This window comes from Marmota monax, unplaced genomic scaffold, assembly GCF_021218885.2.
Source record: "Marmota monax isolate L192 unplaced genomic scaffold, Marmota_monax_Labrador192_F-V1.1 WCK01_AAM20220418_F8-fsc00011, whole genome shotgun sequence".
NCBI classification, from domain to species: domain Eukaryota; kingdom Metazoa; phylum Chordata; class Mammalia; order Rodentia; family Sciuridae; genus Marmota; species Marmota monax.
In genome coordinates this window covers 13,378,383-13,390,801 of record NW_026693082.1, presented here as the reverse complement: position 1 = coordinate 13,390,801, position 12,419 = coordinate 13,378,383, and the positions used below count along the sequence as shown (strand labels likewise).

The following is a 12,419-nucleotide window of genomic DNA, read 5'->3' as shown; positions in this document are numbered from 1 at the left end:
ACTCTGTCAACTCAGACTGTATTGATCAAGTGCCAGGTGCAGAAATGATTTGGCATTTCTATAAATAACCCATTTTTCTTATATGTAAAAGAATCATAAACCAGAAGGCAAAATTGTTTTAAAAAAAACTAGTATAAGAAAAAGAATTGCCGATTAAATGCATTTCCTATTGTACTGAACTCACATAATCAGTTTATAGTTTTTCCTTTGTTTAAAGGGAATTATTCACCTCAATCTGTCAGTTTGAATTATTGAAAATTAAACTTTTTTTTAAATGTAGAAAAGTTCAATTAAACAGTGAATTTCCAATCCTTGAAAAATGTCATCTATAAACCAATTTTCCTCAAGATGTAAGCAAGATGAACAAAAAGTATAGATATGATTAATGTAGATTCAATTTTAAAGTCAAAGTTATAGAGGTCGACATTTGCCCACATTTATTTCAAGAAATGCTTACCATAAGCAGAACTCTAGTGCCCTCTTTTGTATGAAGAATGTAATGCAACCCAAGTGCAAAACAGGGTAACTCCCAGAATTAGAGCAATGGCTTAAGTAGGTTGTTTTCTAACCAGCTGCCAACTACTAAGGCAGAGGGCACTTACCTGAGTAACTCTATCCAGTTTTTTTTTTTTTTTTTGGCTCAACCCCCCCTTTTTTATCAATAAAGCTTATTTATTCTGACTTAATTTTTTTTAATTATTGCAGAAAATAAAGCAATTTAAAGTCATAAATGCAGGATTTTAAAAAATGATAGACATGTTTTAGGGAGTTTAAGAAGTAAAATCCTAGGAGTTCCCAATTTTAACAAATAGAAACTAATAGAGAATTGGCATTAGGCTGGGTCCCAATTTTAATGCTGGTGGCACATACAATCCATCCTGCTTTCAAAAACTAAGTGTTTAAAACCAGCAAAAGTCAAAAAAGTTAGGATTTTGTTGTCTTAGCCTTACAGCCAGTGACTGAAGCAGTCTTTTGCTAAGAGACCTACACACAAATTAACAGGTCCTCTTTGTTTCTCACTAGACTGTACCCAAGCTTTCTCTGCATGACAAATATGTCATTCTAAAGATTTACTGTTATAGAGGAGGTAAAAAAAACAAAAACAAAAAACCTTAGCCTTTGTTTTTGATTGGAACACTTCCTCTCCTCTCTACCCCAAGAATGAACCTAGAAAGTAGAGGCATAAAGAGGTTCCACTTCTGCTGTAGAAACATAAGACAATTAGGTAGTTAGTACCCCCAGTCGTAACCACCCCACCTCAAATGAAGCCACGCTGTTTAAATCTTCCAAGCTACCTGTATCAATATTTATGCACAGCAGTTAACATTTTATAAAGATGGATATGTTCTCTTAGCACCAACCAGTGATATTATGATTGCTGAATGTTTAATGGAATAAGAAGTCTCATAAACTGCTTTTTATGACAATAAAATCAATCTTTATTTGGAAAGCCAGATAATATTAACTTTTTTTCAAAATTTTAATATGCATATTTTAAAATGGAAAACACATTTCTCATTAATTTAACCAATTAATCCAAAAGAAAAAAGTGTAATACTGTGATTGCAAATTACCAATCAAATAAACACTTTTTGCATATATACAGAAAAACATTTTCCGCAAGTTTTATAAGATTTGAAGGGCACTTCTGTACCTCACCCTCACAGCCTTCAAGGAGGAGGAAAAGCCATCATGCTCCCACATTACTCAACAAAGACAACACATTCAAGCTGCACAGACACATTTATCAATGGCCTTAGAATACAGGTTAGGGTTTCCTGGTGGTAGATTTACCTTCCTAACCACATTATGATCCATGCATATAACAAGTACAGATTCAGTCATAAATTCACTATGACTCCAGTCATAATGGGGAGGAGCAAAGTCAGCTCAAGACTCTTCATATGCTATACAATTCACAGTACAACACTAGATAAAGCGGAAGAATCTTGGAAGATCACAATGATAAGGTTCCCCCAAAACCTAGAATAAACTGGAACAAACTGAAAAAATGGCCCTTTTTTGGAAGCCAATATTCAGACCAATGTGAGGGAAGAGGATAGAAACAGAAGCAGAAACAGAACGGCAGAATTGCTCCAAATATTTGGCACATATCCATACAAATAATTCTCCTGAAAAAAAATTTTGAGGTAGCAAATATTAGAAATGTACTTAGTTTATGCTAAAAATAGAAAAGAAAAATAGGAAAAATTGAGGATAGGCCCTATTTCCATCATTAACTTAAAAAAATTTCTACTTATTTATAAAAACTCCTCTTAGTAAAGTGCTTATGAAATGTAATTTTACTCCTATATTTAAAGATGTCATTAAGCATCTTTTAGCTAAAGAACAAAAAACAACTTGGGTTTCTAAACATGTTTTCCCCTCTGCATCCCCTGCCAAGATCCTTCTGAGTTTTGAAGTTCAAGCTCAAGCTGACTTCCCCTGCAGTTTCCAGGAATCCAATCAGAGTACCACGCTCCTACTAAAGTCCCACACTTGTGCGTTGCTGTCTGTGCTGTGACTGTCCACTTGTTTCCCCCCACTGGATCCTGAGCTACTCAAAAGGCAGACAATCCTGCTGCCTCATTTTTGAATCTCCAGGTCCTGGCACTCTGCAGGTACTCAAAATTACTCAAAAGCCCTTTCTATTCACAATTTCTCAAGGGGTCATTTTATATAAGTTGAATGAATGTAGTTCTTCATGTGATATTCAATAAATTATCCTATGAACTCATCTGATTCCCACTTTTTGTAAACCAAGGAAGTTAATCTGCCAGAACAAATAACTAGGTTACAATCTTAGTTCCTCTTTCTGACACTATTTTTTTAAGTTATATTTCTTTCATTAAAATGTCCTTATGCACTTAATAAGTACAATTAAATCCCAAGAATATCAACAAAACATGATTCTTAATGGCATAAAATCAAAAATCAATACTTCTGATCAAATGTATCAGGTAAAAATAAACAAAATGTTTGTGCTTGGATAGCAATGGTAAACCTTTAATGAATCTATGAAGCTGAACTGCCATGCCCTCAAGTATTGCCAGGAATAAAATTCTATACATCGAATGCAAGAAGATAGCTATTCAGAGGGACATATTTTTGAACTTGTTTTGCCCCAATTTCTGCTACATAGATTGCTCCAGTCTTTCTGTCAACTTCTAAGAGATGCGGCAAAACTTGATCTGGTAGTTGGATTGTGCTGATCACAGAGCAGTCACCAATGCTTCCCACTGGGGGTGCTGCCAGAAAGGACAGCCTGCTGAGATTCAGCTGGGCCACAATCAAGTACTTCCCATCTGGAGTAAATCTAAGGAGAAAGACATTTTACATAAATTTATACAGAAGAAAGATAAATGCTTACTTTTGTAAATATTTTTATTCCCCTACAATACTGAACAATAGGCAGCTACTCCCAGAAATATTCTTTTAAGAAGAATTTTAATTTGGTCTAATTCTGTTGAGGGGGAAAACATCTAAAATAGTACTTGTGGCCCAAAATTAGCTTAAATTAAGAAAAACGATAGCCGCAAACAAATAGAGAATTGGCATTAGGCTGGGTCCAATACTATAGACTCAAATTTTGATTTTCCTTCTTTGCTTAGAAATTTGCCAAAGGCTCACACTCTTACATTGCTGGGGACTGCAAACTGGTGCAACCAATCTGGAAAGTAGTATGGAGATTCCTTAGAAAACCACCATTTGACCCAGCTATCCCACTCCTCAGTCTCTATCCAAAGGTCTTAAAAACAACATACTACAGTGATGCAGCCACATCAATGTTTATAGCAGCCCAATTCACAATAGCTAAACTGTGGAACCAACTTAGATGCCCTTCAATAGATAAATGGGTAAAGAAACTGTGGTATATATACACAACAGAATATTACTCAGCATTAAAAGAGAATAAAATCATGGTATTTGCAAGTAAATGGATGGAGTTGGAGATTATCATGCTAAGTGAAGTAAGCCAATCCCCCCAAAACCAAAGGCCAAATGTTTTCTCTGAGAAGTGGATGCTGATTCATAAAGGGGGTGGGGGTGGGTGGGAGGGAGATGGGATGATGGAGAAACTTTGAATAGGGCAAAGGGGAGGGTGAGGAAGGGAGGGGGAATGGGGGTAGGAAAGATGGTGGAATGAGATGGACATCATTACCCTAGGTACATATATGATGACAAGAATGGTATGGCTCTAATTCGTGTACAACCAGAGACATGAAACATTGTGCTCCATTTGTGTACTATGAATCAAAATTTTGCTTCCATGCATAACTAATTAGAACAAATAAATAAATTTAAAAAAAAAGAAATTTGCCAAAGGCTGTAGGAGATGTCTAACACATGTTTATTATCTTTGATACTGAAATTCCACAGAGCACTGGAAATTTAACTGTTTTCACTTTATCTGGGATTTAAAAATCCCATACATCAAATATTTCTGTGTACTTTTCTGTCCATTTTCCCCTGCTTAAAGTTAACAATATTATAAACTTTAGCTAGCTTCAGAGGAAATTAATCATATAAATCAGTTAAAACAAGCATTTTAAAATAAAAAGAAATAGTTACCTAACTGAAGAAGGTCCCTCTTCTGTGAAACAATTATTCCATTCTCCTAACCACTCTCCAGTTTCTTTATCAAATACTTGGATTCTTTTATTTCCTCGGTCAGCAACCCATACCTGAAAAACCGAAAACACTCGAAATGTAAAAAAGATCCACGACACGATAAAAAAGAATAATAAATGTTTATTTTCATCCATTTCCAACACATTATCTCTTAGTACTTACAGTTACTAAGGAGTATCAACCCCATTTTCAGATAAGGAAAGAAAGGTTAAAATCATTGTCTATAAAGCTCTTACAAGCAAGAAAGCCACAGTCTATGGCCAAGTGTCTTAATCCACAGGCTGTAATGGTCTGTCTACTTAACCAAACATGAAAGTAACTAAAAACTGGACACAATGCTGAGGACTGATGTACTGAAAAGACAACATTCATTCAATCCTTGAACAAGCATCTACCTTCATTGAGCACTGCTGGTCTGCCAGTTCCTAGACACAAGTAAGTAAAAGCAGCCTTGCCCCTCAGCAGTTCAGTATAGTGGGGAATGAGGCATTTACTCATTCATATTGCAATATCATTAAAACTGCTGTTATTACTAAGGGTTGTCCAAAGTGAACTATTTAAAGGAGGGTGGGATGTTAGTAACACATAAACTATTATAATAATATGCTTAATTTAGGTTTGTTATAGGTAATGAGTTATTAAGGAATTCCTGGTAGAAAATAGGAAGTTAGATTCATTCTAAATGACATTTCATGTGTGTGTGCAATTTACATCATGCATAAAGTATAAGAATTTTGATGATATGTGCCTAGGGGCTGTAGAGATGTATGAAGAATGAACAGGAGGGGAGAGCTAACTTTGCTGATCTTTGCCCCGAACCCTGCACTTCAGGTCCATTGGTTTCTTGGGTTTATGGATTTAGGGACTTTTTCTGCAGTGATATTCTGATTTTATCTTCATCAACATGTGAATTTTGATAGCCACTGACTTCATTTTCAAGCAGAAACACGATGCAAGGTGATTTCTCAAGGCATTTTCCTGATCTGTGATTCTTTACTATGGACAGGTCTGTTCAAGGATTTTGGGATCACTCTCTTAGACAAATGACCAAGGTGTAAATAAAGTTAACACTCTGGGATTGACTGACACTTTATATTGTTAGCAACATCTTTCCTTCTTAATACTCAACAAATTTTGATGATAGGAAATCCTGTTTAAGAAATACTAAGTCTGTCAACTCTGGAGTGAATTAACTTATATAAAGTTGTCATGATGATCAAATGAGTTAATCATGTAAAATGCTTAGAATAGCATTGCTGCTGTTATAAAAACACAAGTGTGTAGAAATTAACACTCACTTTTTATCACTAAGCACAGAGTACTCCCATTGAATGATCTCCAAGGCCTCCTGGAACATTCCTCACCATTCTTTATTTGCATGGGTCTAGGTCTTGCACGCTTTGAAATTTGGTCTTTTTATTAGTCCACAAAGGGAATAATTAACCAAACTCAGAAGGATAATATATAAAACTAGAATTCTAACATTCCAGTTCTCAATTTATATACAAAGTTCATGTGGTCAGTTAAGTTCTTATGGTTGGTAGATTTAGTGATCAAAACATTCTTCATCAATATGTAAAGTCAAATCATAATTAGACAGTTTTCATTGCACACAGAATCAGAAATGAAAATGGAAGAAATGTCTAATGACATAAAGGCAAACTGAAGCACTGTGAATCAAGAGGAATAGCTGTTAATAAGTCTGTGTGGCTAGTATGTGCAGGCACTAACATACAAAGCAAGAGAGACTCAATATGTGCTTTCACACAGCCTACAATCTATTACAGGAGACAATTAAATGATGATAATATAGCATGATAGTTACTATAATGAGGAAGTACAAGCTACTTACTGTAAGAAAACATGAAGAGAAATACAAAAATATTTGATGGCGATTTGATTGTGGAAAGGTAATCCCAAAGAAGTGATATCTGTTCAGAAGGTGAGTAAAAGCTGAAGGAGGTGGTAGTAGGTAGGGGTGGAAAAGATAAGAACAGACTGAAATTTTTTGGTTAAAGGTTTCTGTCCCTCAGAGTGGAACTAGTAGGAATCAGAGTTCGCCCATGAGGCTCTTTTTCAAGTTTAAGATTAACCTCTCCCAGCCCCTTTATGATCAATACATTTTTCTCATGAATTGGAAATAGTTTTCCTCTATTTTCAACATTAGGGCAACATTTTTTTCACCTAACTTTATGTTTGGATCCTTATTTGTTCCTTCTAATCTACTGTGCTCATTTCTAAATACTTGGGGAACCCCTTCAGTACAGGACCCCAACATTTGCATGAGTGTGAGTGCATACCCAGCACCAGAACATGTGCCCAGACATACCTAGTAACACACAGATCCACACGCCCATACACACACATGCACAGAAATTGTCCCAGACACAAATGACACTGTATTTTTACCCGACCAGATGAATCAAGTGTAACACTGTGAGGTATGTTGAACTTAGCAGGCCCTGTCCCATTTTGTCCATGCAGCCAAAGGATCATGAAATCTATAAATAGTAAATTTATGTGGTCAGTGCAATATATAGAATGTCTTAAGTATTTGTATATTACATTTTGTGATATAAATTGCAAAAAACTAATTATGCCCCCATTCACTTAACTATGCTTTCCTGGCTTTCTATCATCAATTTGCCTAATTTTTACAATGCTTCAAGCAATTAATCTACTTCTTTAAAAAATTCAAATGGAGATAATGATTAATGATTTCAAAATCACCATTAAGGGTTCACATCATTCTCTCTCAAATATGTTCCCTTCCCAACTTTTATTTCATATTATCATTTCACTGAGCTTAAAAATTAACATTATGTTTTTATAGTTTGTCTCCTTTACTATCAATTCTCTAGAGATTAACTGTTGTCCTAATCTCTTTTACTTGTGAATGTAACCGACTTTGGAATTAGGGATGCTGCAGATGCAATTAAGTTGAAATGAGATTATTCTGAATTTAGAGAAGGACTATATCAGGATATATTTCTAGTGAGCTCTATCATTTGGAGATTATGTAGTCATTTTATCATTTAGTAGTAAATTTGTTCAGTAACAGTTAAAGGAAAATAGGGCGTGGTAAATCTAAAAAATCCGATGAAAAAAACCAACCAACCAAATTTAAGAGACAGATTGAATATGGGTATATTAGTTTCCTGTGGCTCCCTCTAAAAATGGCTACAAACAGGTGGCCAACAGAAATGTATTCTCACAGTTTGCAAGAGAAAGGAAGAGGAGATTTGATTGAAACACAAAGCTCCTTTCCTGCTGAGATCTACCACCTGTGGATTTGCAAAATAAAGCCTCCCAGAACTTTTTGCCCCTTCCTCTATTTGCCTCCCACAGAAACCAGTTTAGTTGATGGACTACTTCTTTAGGAAATCTTGTCCTATTCACCAATTTAGTTTCTCCATCTCCTAATTTTTACTCTACATTAAAACAGACTGTGGGATTCCAGGCTCCTAACTCTCCATTCTTAATTGAATAGGATATCCACTTAGCCCTCTCTTTATTTTGTTTTTGTGGGATACCAGGGATTGAACCCAGGGGTGCTTAACCACTGAGCCACATCCATAGCCTGGTTTTTTATTTTCTTTTTGAGATAGGGTCTTACTAAATTGCTGAGGCTGGCTTTGATTCTCCTGCCTCAGCTTCCACTGGGATTAAAGGCATGTGCCACTTCACCCAGCTCTACTTATCTCTTGCACCCATTATACATTCCCATTTCACTTCCAGTTGCTTTTGAAGAAAACCCCTATCCTTGATGAAGAACAAGTAGACCTATAGTAGAATCATTTATTGTTGATAATGCCACCCGTAGTTTTCTAGTTTTCTCCCAGAAATACATTTTAGCTCTTTATAAGCAGCTTTATACCCACCATTATTACAACATTATACAAAATAGCAAACAAATCCAATTTAAAAATGAGATTATTTTAATACCAGAGAAACAAGGCCATGTACCTTGGGACAGTTTGATCAATCTGTTATTCAATCCACCATCTCCATCCACAATGTAAATATCTCCTGTGTCATCTACATAGAGTTCTGCAGGGTTATCAAATTGCAGAGGATTCAAACCAGTGCCTTTTTTCCCGGGCGTACCCAAGACTTGAACAAGATCACCAAAGGTATTGTATTTTTTAACAGTATGGCCATACGATCCTGTAAAGATACACATGAATGTCTCACAAATAAAATTACTGTACAACATTCAGTTTTCAAATAAACTGGGGGCAAAACCCTGATAGAATTAAACAGTAATTCAAGGTTGAATGGCTGAAATAGTTAAATGTTATAATTGATAAGCAATAGCACTTCTTTATAAATTACAAATTTGTTCATGAATTAAAATCTTAGTTATTCCAACATAAGTGAATTCTAAATTCAAAAAAATAAAAAACACTGGCTCACTACAAAGAATGTTCATAATGTTAACAAACTATGTGTACTATTTTCTTTTATCTTAGGAACCTAAAAAAGATGGAATATAAAAGCAAATCAGAAGGAACTTAAAATGTACAATTTACATGGCAAACTGTTATTTCAATCATAAATGTACAGATTTTAAATTTCAGTAGGCAAGAAAAAGTTCTCTGAAACACAGATCTTTTTTTTTAAATATTTTATTGTTGTTGATAGACTGTATTTTATTTATTTATATATGGTGATGAGAATCGAACCCAGTGCCTCACACATGCCAGGCAAGTGTGCTACTGCTGAGCCCCAGCCCCAGCCCCTATAACACAGATTTCTTAAATTACATATTTTCCTTATACAAATTAAAAATTGAATCCACTGATTTTTTTTTCCCATGGGAAAAAAAAATCTTTCCAAATCACTGGCATCTTATTTTCTCACATACATTGAAATTTGAGTTAACATGATCTGATAAGCAAAAGAAAAAAGCAGAACATTAATTAATAATGTTAAATCATAAAGCAGTTACCAGAAATCAACTTGAAGGCATATAAGAAGAAACTAATGGATAGGTAATCAACAAACTAATTGGCTACCCTAAGCTTACCAGAAATAAAGCGTATCAGCTTGCATTCCATTTTAAAAAGTGTATTTAGTATAATGCATGTTTTGGATCCTTGAGCCAAAGTTTGCAGCAATAAGAGAACACAGTATTATCAGAGAAAGCAAACCTCAAAATTTCTCAAGAATTGACAAAAAGGATAGAATACTAGTAAATTTTTTTTTTAAATGATTGACTTGCAGTCACATTTTCATTAGAGGAAATCTTCTCCTTTGAAAAAGGAGAAATAACAAAAAAACCTGCTTTCCAGATCCATGGGTAGCAAAATAAATTATGGAACTATAAGCTCATCTGCTCTTTTTATTTCTGGGAACAAGTGAAGTCATGTTAAAAAAAAAAAAAAAAAAAGAATGACATAAATAGGGGGAAAAAAGTAAAAAAAAAAATAAAAAAAAAAAATCCTAATATCTAAACTAGCTAGCATGGGAAAACAGGATGTCCCTTAAGTCAAGAACATAACTGGGCCCAGGAACACTAGAAATATTCTATTTATGATCCCATGCCTTCCTGAATTCTTCAGGTAATGACAGGCTATTTCTGGTGTGGTCTTAGCCACCAGTCCAAGTGAACTGCTTTCTCTGAAAAGTTTCTTCATAGCTGCAAATTAAATTATGCTTACTTCGTTTTTCTGCACTGTCTACTGAAAATATTTGAGACAGAAGATTTCAGACATGCTTCAGTCAGCGGAAATTCAAAACCATTAACACCAGTTTCTATAAATCTCTGTACTCTGGGCAACAAAGTAATTAAGACTTCTTAGCACAACCTCTTTTGAAAGAGAACTGGTGCAAGAAAATAAGAGCTAAGGACTCCAGTCATTCCATTTAAGGATCACTGTCTTATTGGGCTTCATTAAAAGGTGTAGTCTTATTTAACTTGAGACGAACCACCAATGATTTAAAGAGGAAAGGACCTTGACAAGTTTAAAAGATCATAATGATTACAGCCTCCTTGCTTAATTTCTTGATTCTGCAGGAGTACAATATAAAGATTTTTAGGAACCAGTGATTTCAATGAATTATAAAAGAAATTTCGATTAGATTTGGCAACTCTGATTTTAAAATGTACAAGCAAGAACATGGGCAAAGATGTGATTTTCCGCAAGGTAATTTAATAGATATTACTACACATACCACTTCCTACATCTGTGATCCAGACGGATTGTTCATGTAGTGTACTGGCTGCAAACATACCATGAGGTGTGTCAACTGTATAATTCCAGTCTCGTAGGAAATATCCATCCTCTGTGAACACTAATACCTTTGGGATGTTATCCCCTCTCTGAAGGTATACAAAAATAACTGCTTAGATGGCATCGGTTTAAGGAATGGTAATCTTTATTTTGTCGGAGAGAAACAAAAATGAAGTTAATTGAGAAATTTAGTAATGTTTAAAAAAAACAATTTCAAAACCACCAATATTAATATCTATCACATTTAAAACCAAAATATTTTCTTAAGCCAACTTTAAAAAGTTGCATAGCTAGAATAATATGCGTGTACATGTATACTTAGTGCAGTGAAACAGGAAGTCTGCCGTTTCCTCTGTCATAAAAAAAAAAAAAAATCCTCATTTTACTTACTTGGGCTACATAAACCAATCCGTTGAGTGAGTCAACTGTAACACAAAATGTTGTTCCTGTAAAGTAGTCTGAATACTTAGGCCAATCCAAATCCAGCCGGTAAGCAACTTTCTCTGATCTCCAGGAAATTTGAAAAGCAAAGTTCCTTAAAACCTTAAGTAAAATTAGAAAATAAAGATTCAGTGTGCCCTCCAGGTGTTTTTTTTTTGTTGTTGTTGTTGTTGTTGTTGTTTTTTTGTTTTTTTTTTTTTAAGATTCCAAAGAATGAGGTTATGCATCGAAAGACCAAAACGAACATAATAAAACTCTAGAGCTGGGGAAGAGACGAAAATAGCATCCACACTCCTTTTTAACATCAAGAGGCGACTGGTTCAGCCTCAAGTGTAGGTTTGGGGGACAAGCTGGTGCAGGAGCCAGGGTCCACCATCTCATCCCAACCGTGCCATTCACAACACTGACAGTCGTTTCCTCACTACTCAACTCACCGGGGAGCCACAAAAACGCGAATGCAAAACCAGACTTGCAAGAAAAAAGCCGGCACCGGCCACGCAGACCCAAAATCTCGCCATTACCAGAGTTACGGGAGGGAAGGGTCCACAGGTGAGGGGTGCCGGACAACCCCCCAAGCCTGAGAGGCTGGTAGCTGCAGAGCGTCAGTCTGGATGCCCCGGCTGAAGACCCTTATATCCTACCCCCTTCCCAGAGGTACAAAGAAACAGAAGGCAAAAGAAACTCAAGTCCAGGAAGACGAGTTCCGGGTTTGTAGCGACTTTCCAGGTTCCCGCCCCATGTCAGGTGCCCAGAGGGCCGAACCAGTGACCACCCTTCCCCGCCCTCCGGAAGGTCTCTGCATCCGACTTCTCCCAGCCACCCATATCGCGGCTCCCTTAGATATGCCTTATCCTCTTGTCGTTGATTGCTTTTAATTCAGGTTTAATGATCAAAGCTTCACACCAAACACCTGAGTGATAAGGGAGGAGTCTCACTCAAAAAATGATTCTTAGGCTCCGAGAAAGATTTAAGCTACACCCGATTCCAAAATATCCAGGCATCCGCTGTGGATGCCTACATTCCCACACCAGGACCCTTCACTGGCTTCCAGAAAAGTGAGGCCCTTGCTGGCGGCGCAGAGTTGAGTTTCTTCGGGCGCGACGGGCTGTA

At 36.0% G+C, this 12,419-nt stretch overlaps 1 protein-coding gene across 1 annotated transcript; it reads right to left on the bottom strand.

Annotated features, from left to right (window-relative positions):
- Window positions 1-2,990: 2,990 nt before the first annotated feature.
- On the bottom strand, window positions 2,991-12,095 carry Nhlrc3 (NHL repeat containing 3). The gene is made up of 7 exons (XM_046454253.2): window positions 11,744-12,095; window positions 11,259-11,411; window positions 10,810-10,957; window positions 8,599-8,799; window positions 7,042-7,133; window positions 4,573-4,685; window positions 2,991-3,316 (listed from the first exon to the last, which is right to left on the bottom strand). The coding sequence occupies exons 1-7, from the start codon at window positions 11,825-11,827 to the stop codon at window positions 3,064-3,066; spliced, it is 1,044 nt and encodes a 347-aa protein (XP_046310209.1). The 5' UTR covers window positions 11,828-12,095; the 3' UTR covers window positions 2,991-3,063.
- Between the last annotated feature and the right edge of the window lie 324 nt (window positions 12,096-12,419).

Bases quoted from the DNA above. Each gene is read 5' to 3' on its own strand.
- Nhlrc3 (XM_046454253.2), bottom strand. From the start codon at position 11,827: ATGGCGAGATTTTGGGTCTGCGTGGCCGGTGCCGGCTTTTTTCTTGCA. The intron at 11,412-11,743 runs GTGAGTTGAGTA...ATTTTACTTAAG, and splicing joins CGCGTTTTTGTGGCTCCCCG to GTTTTAAGGAACTTTGCTTT. The intron at 3,317-4,572 runs GTAACTATTTCT...CTTTCTCCTTAG, and splicing joins GAGGGACCTTCTTCAGTTAG to ATTTACTCCAGATGGGAAGT.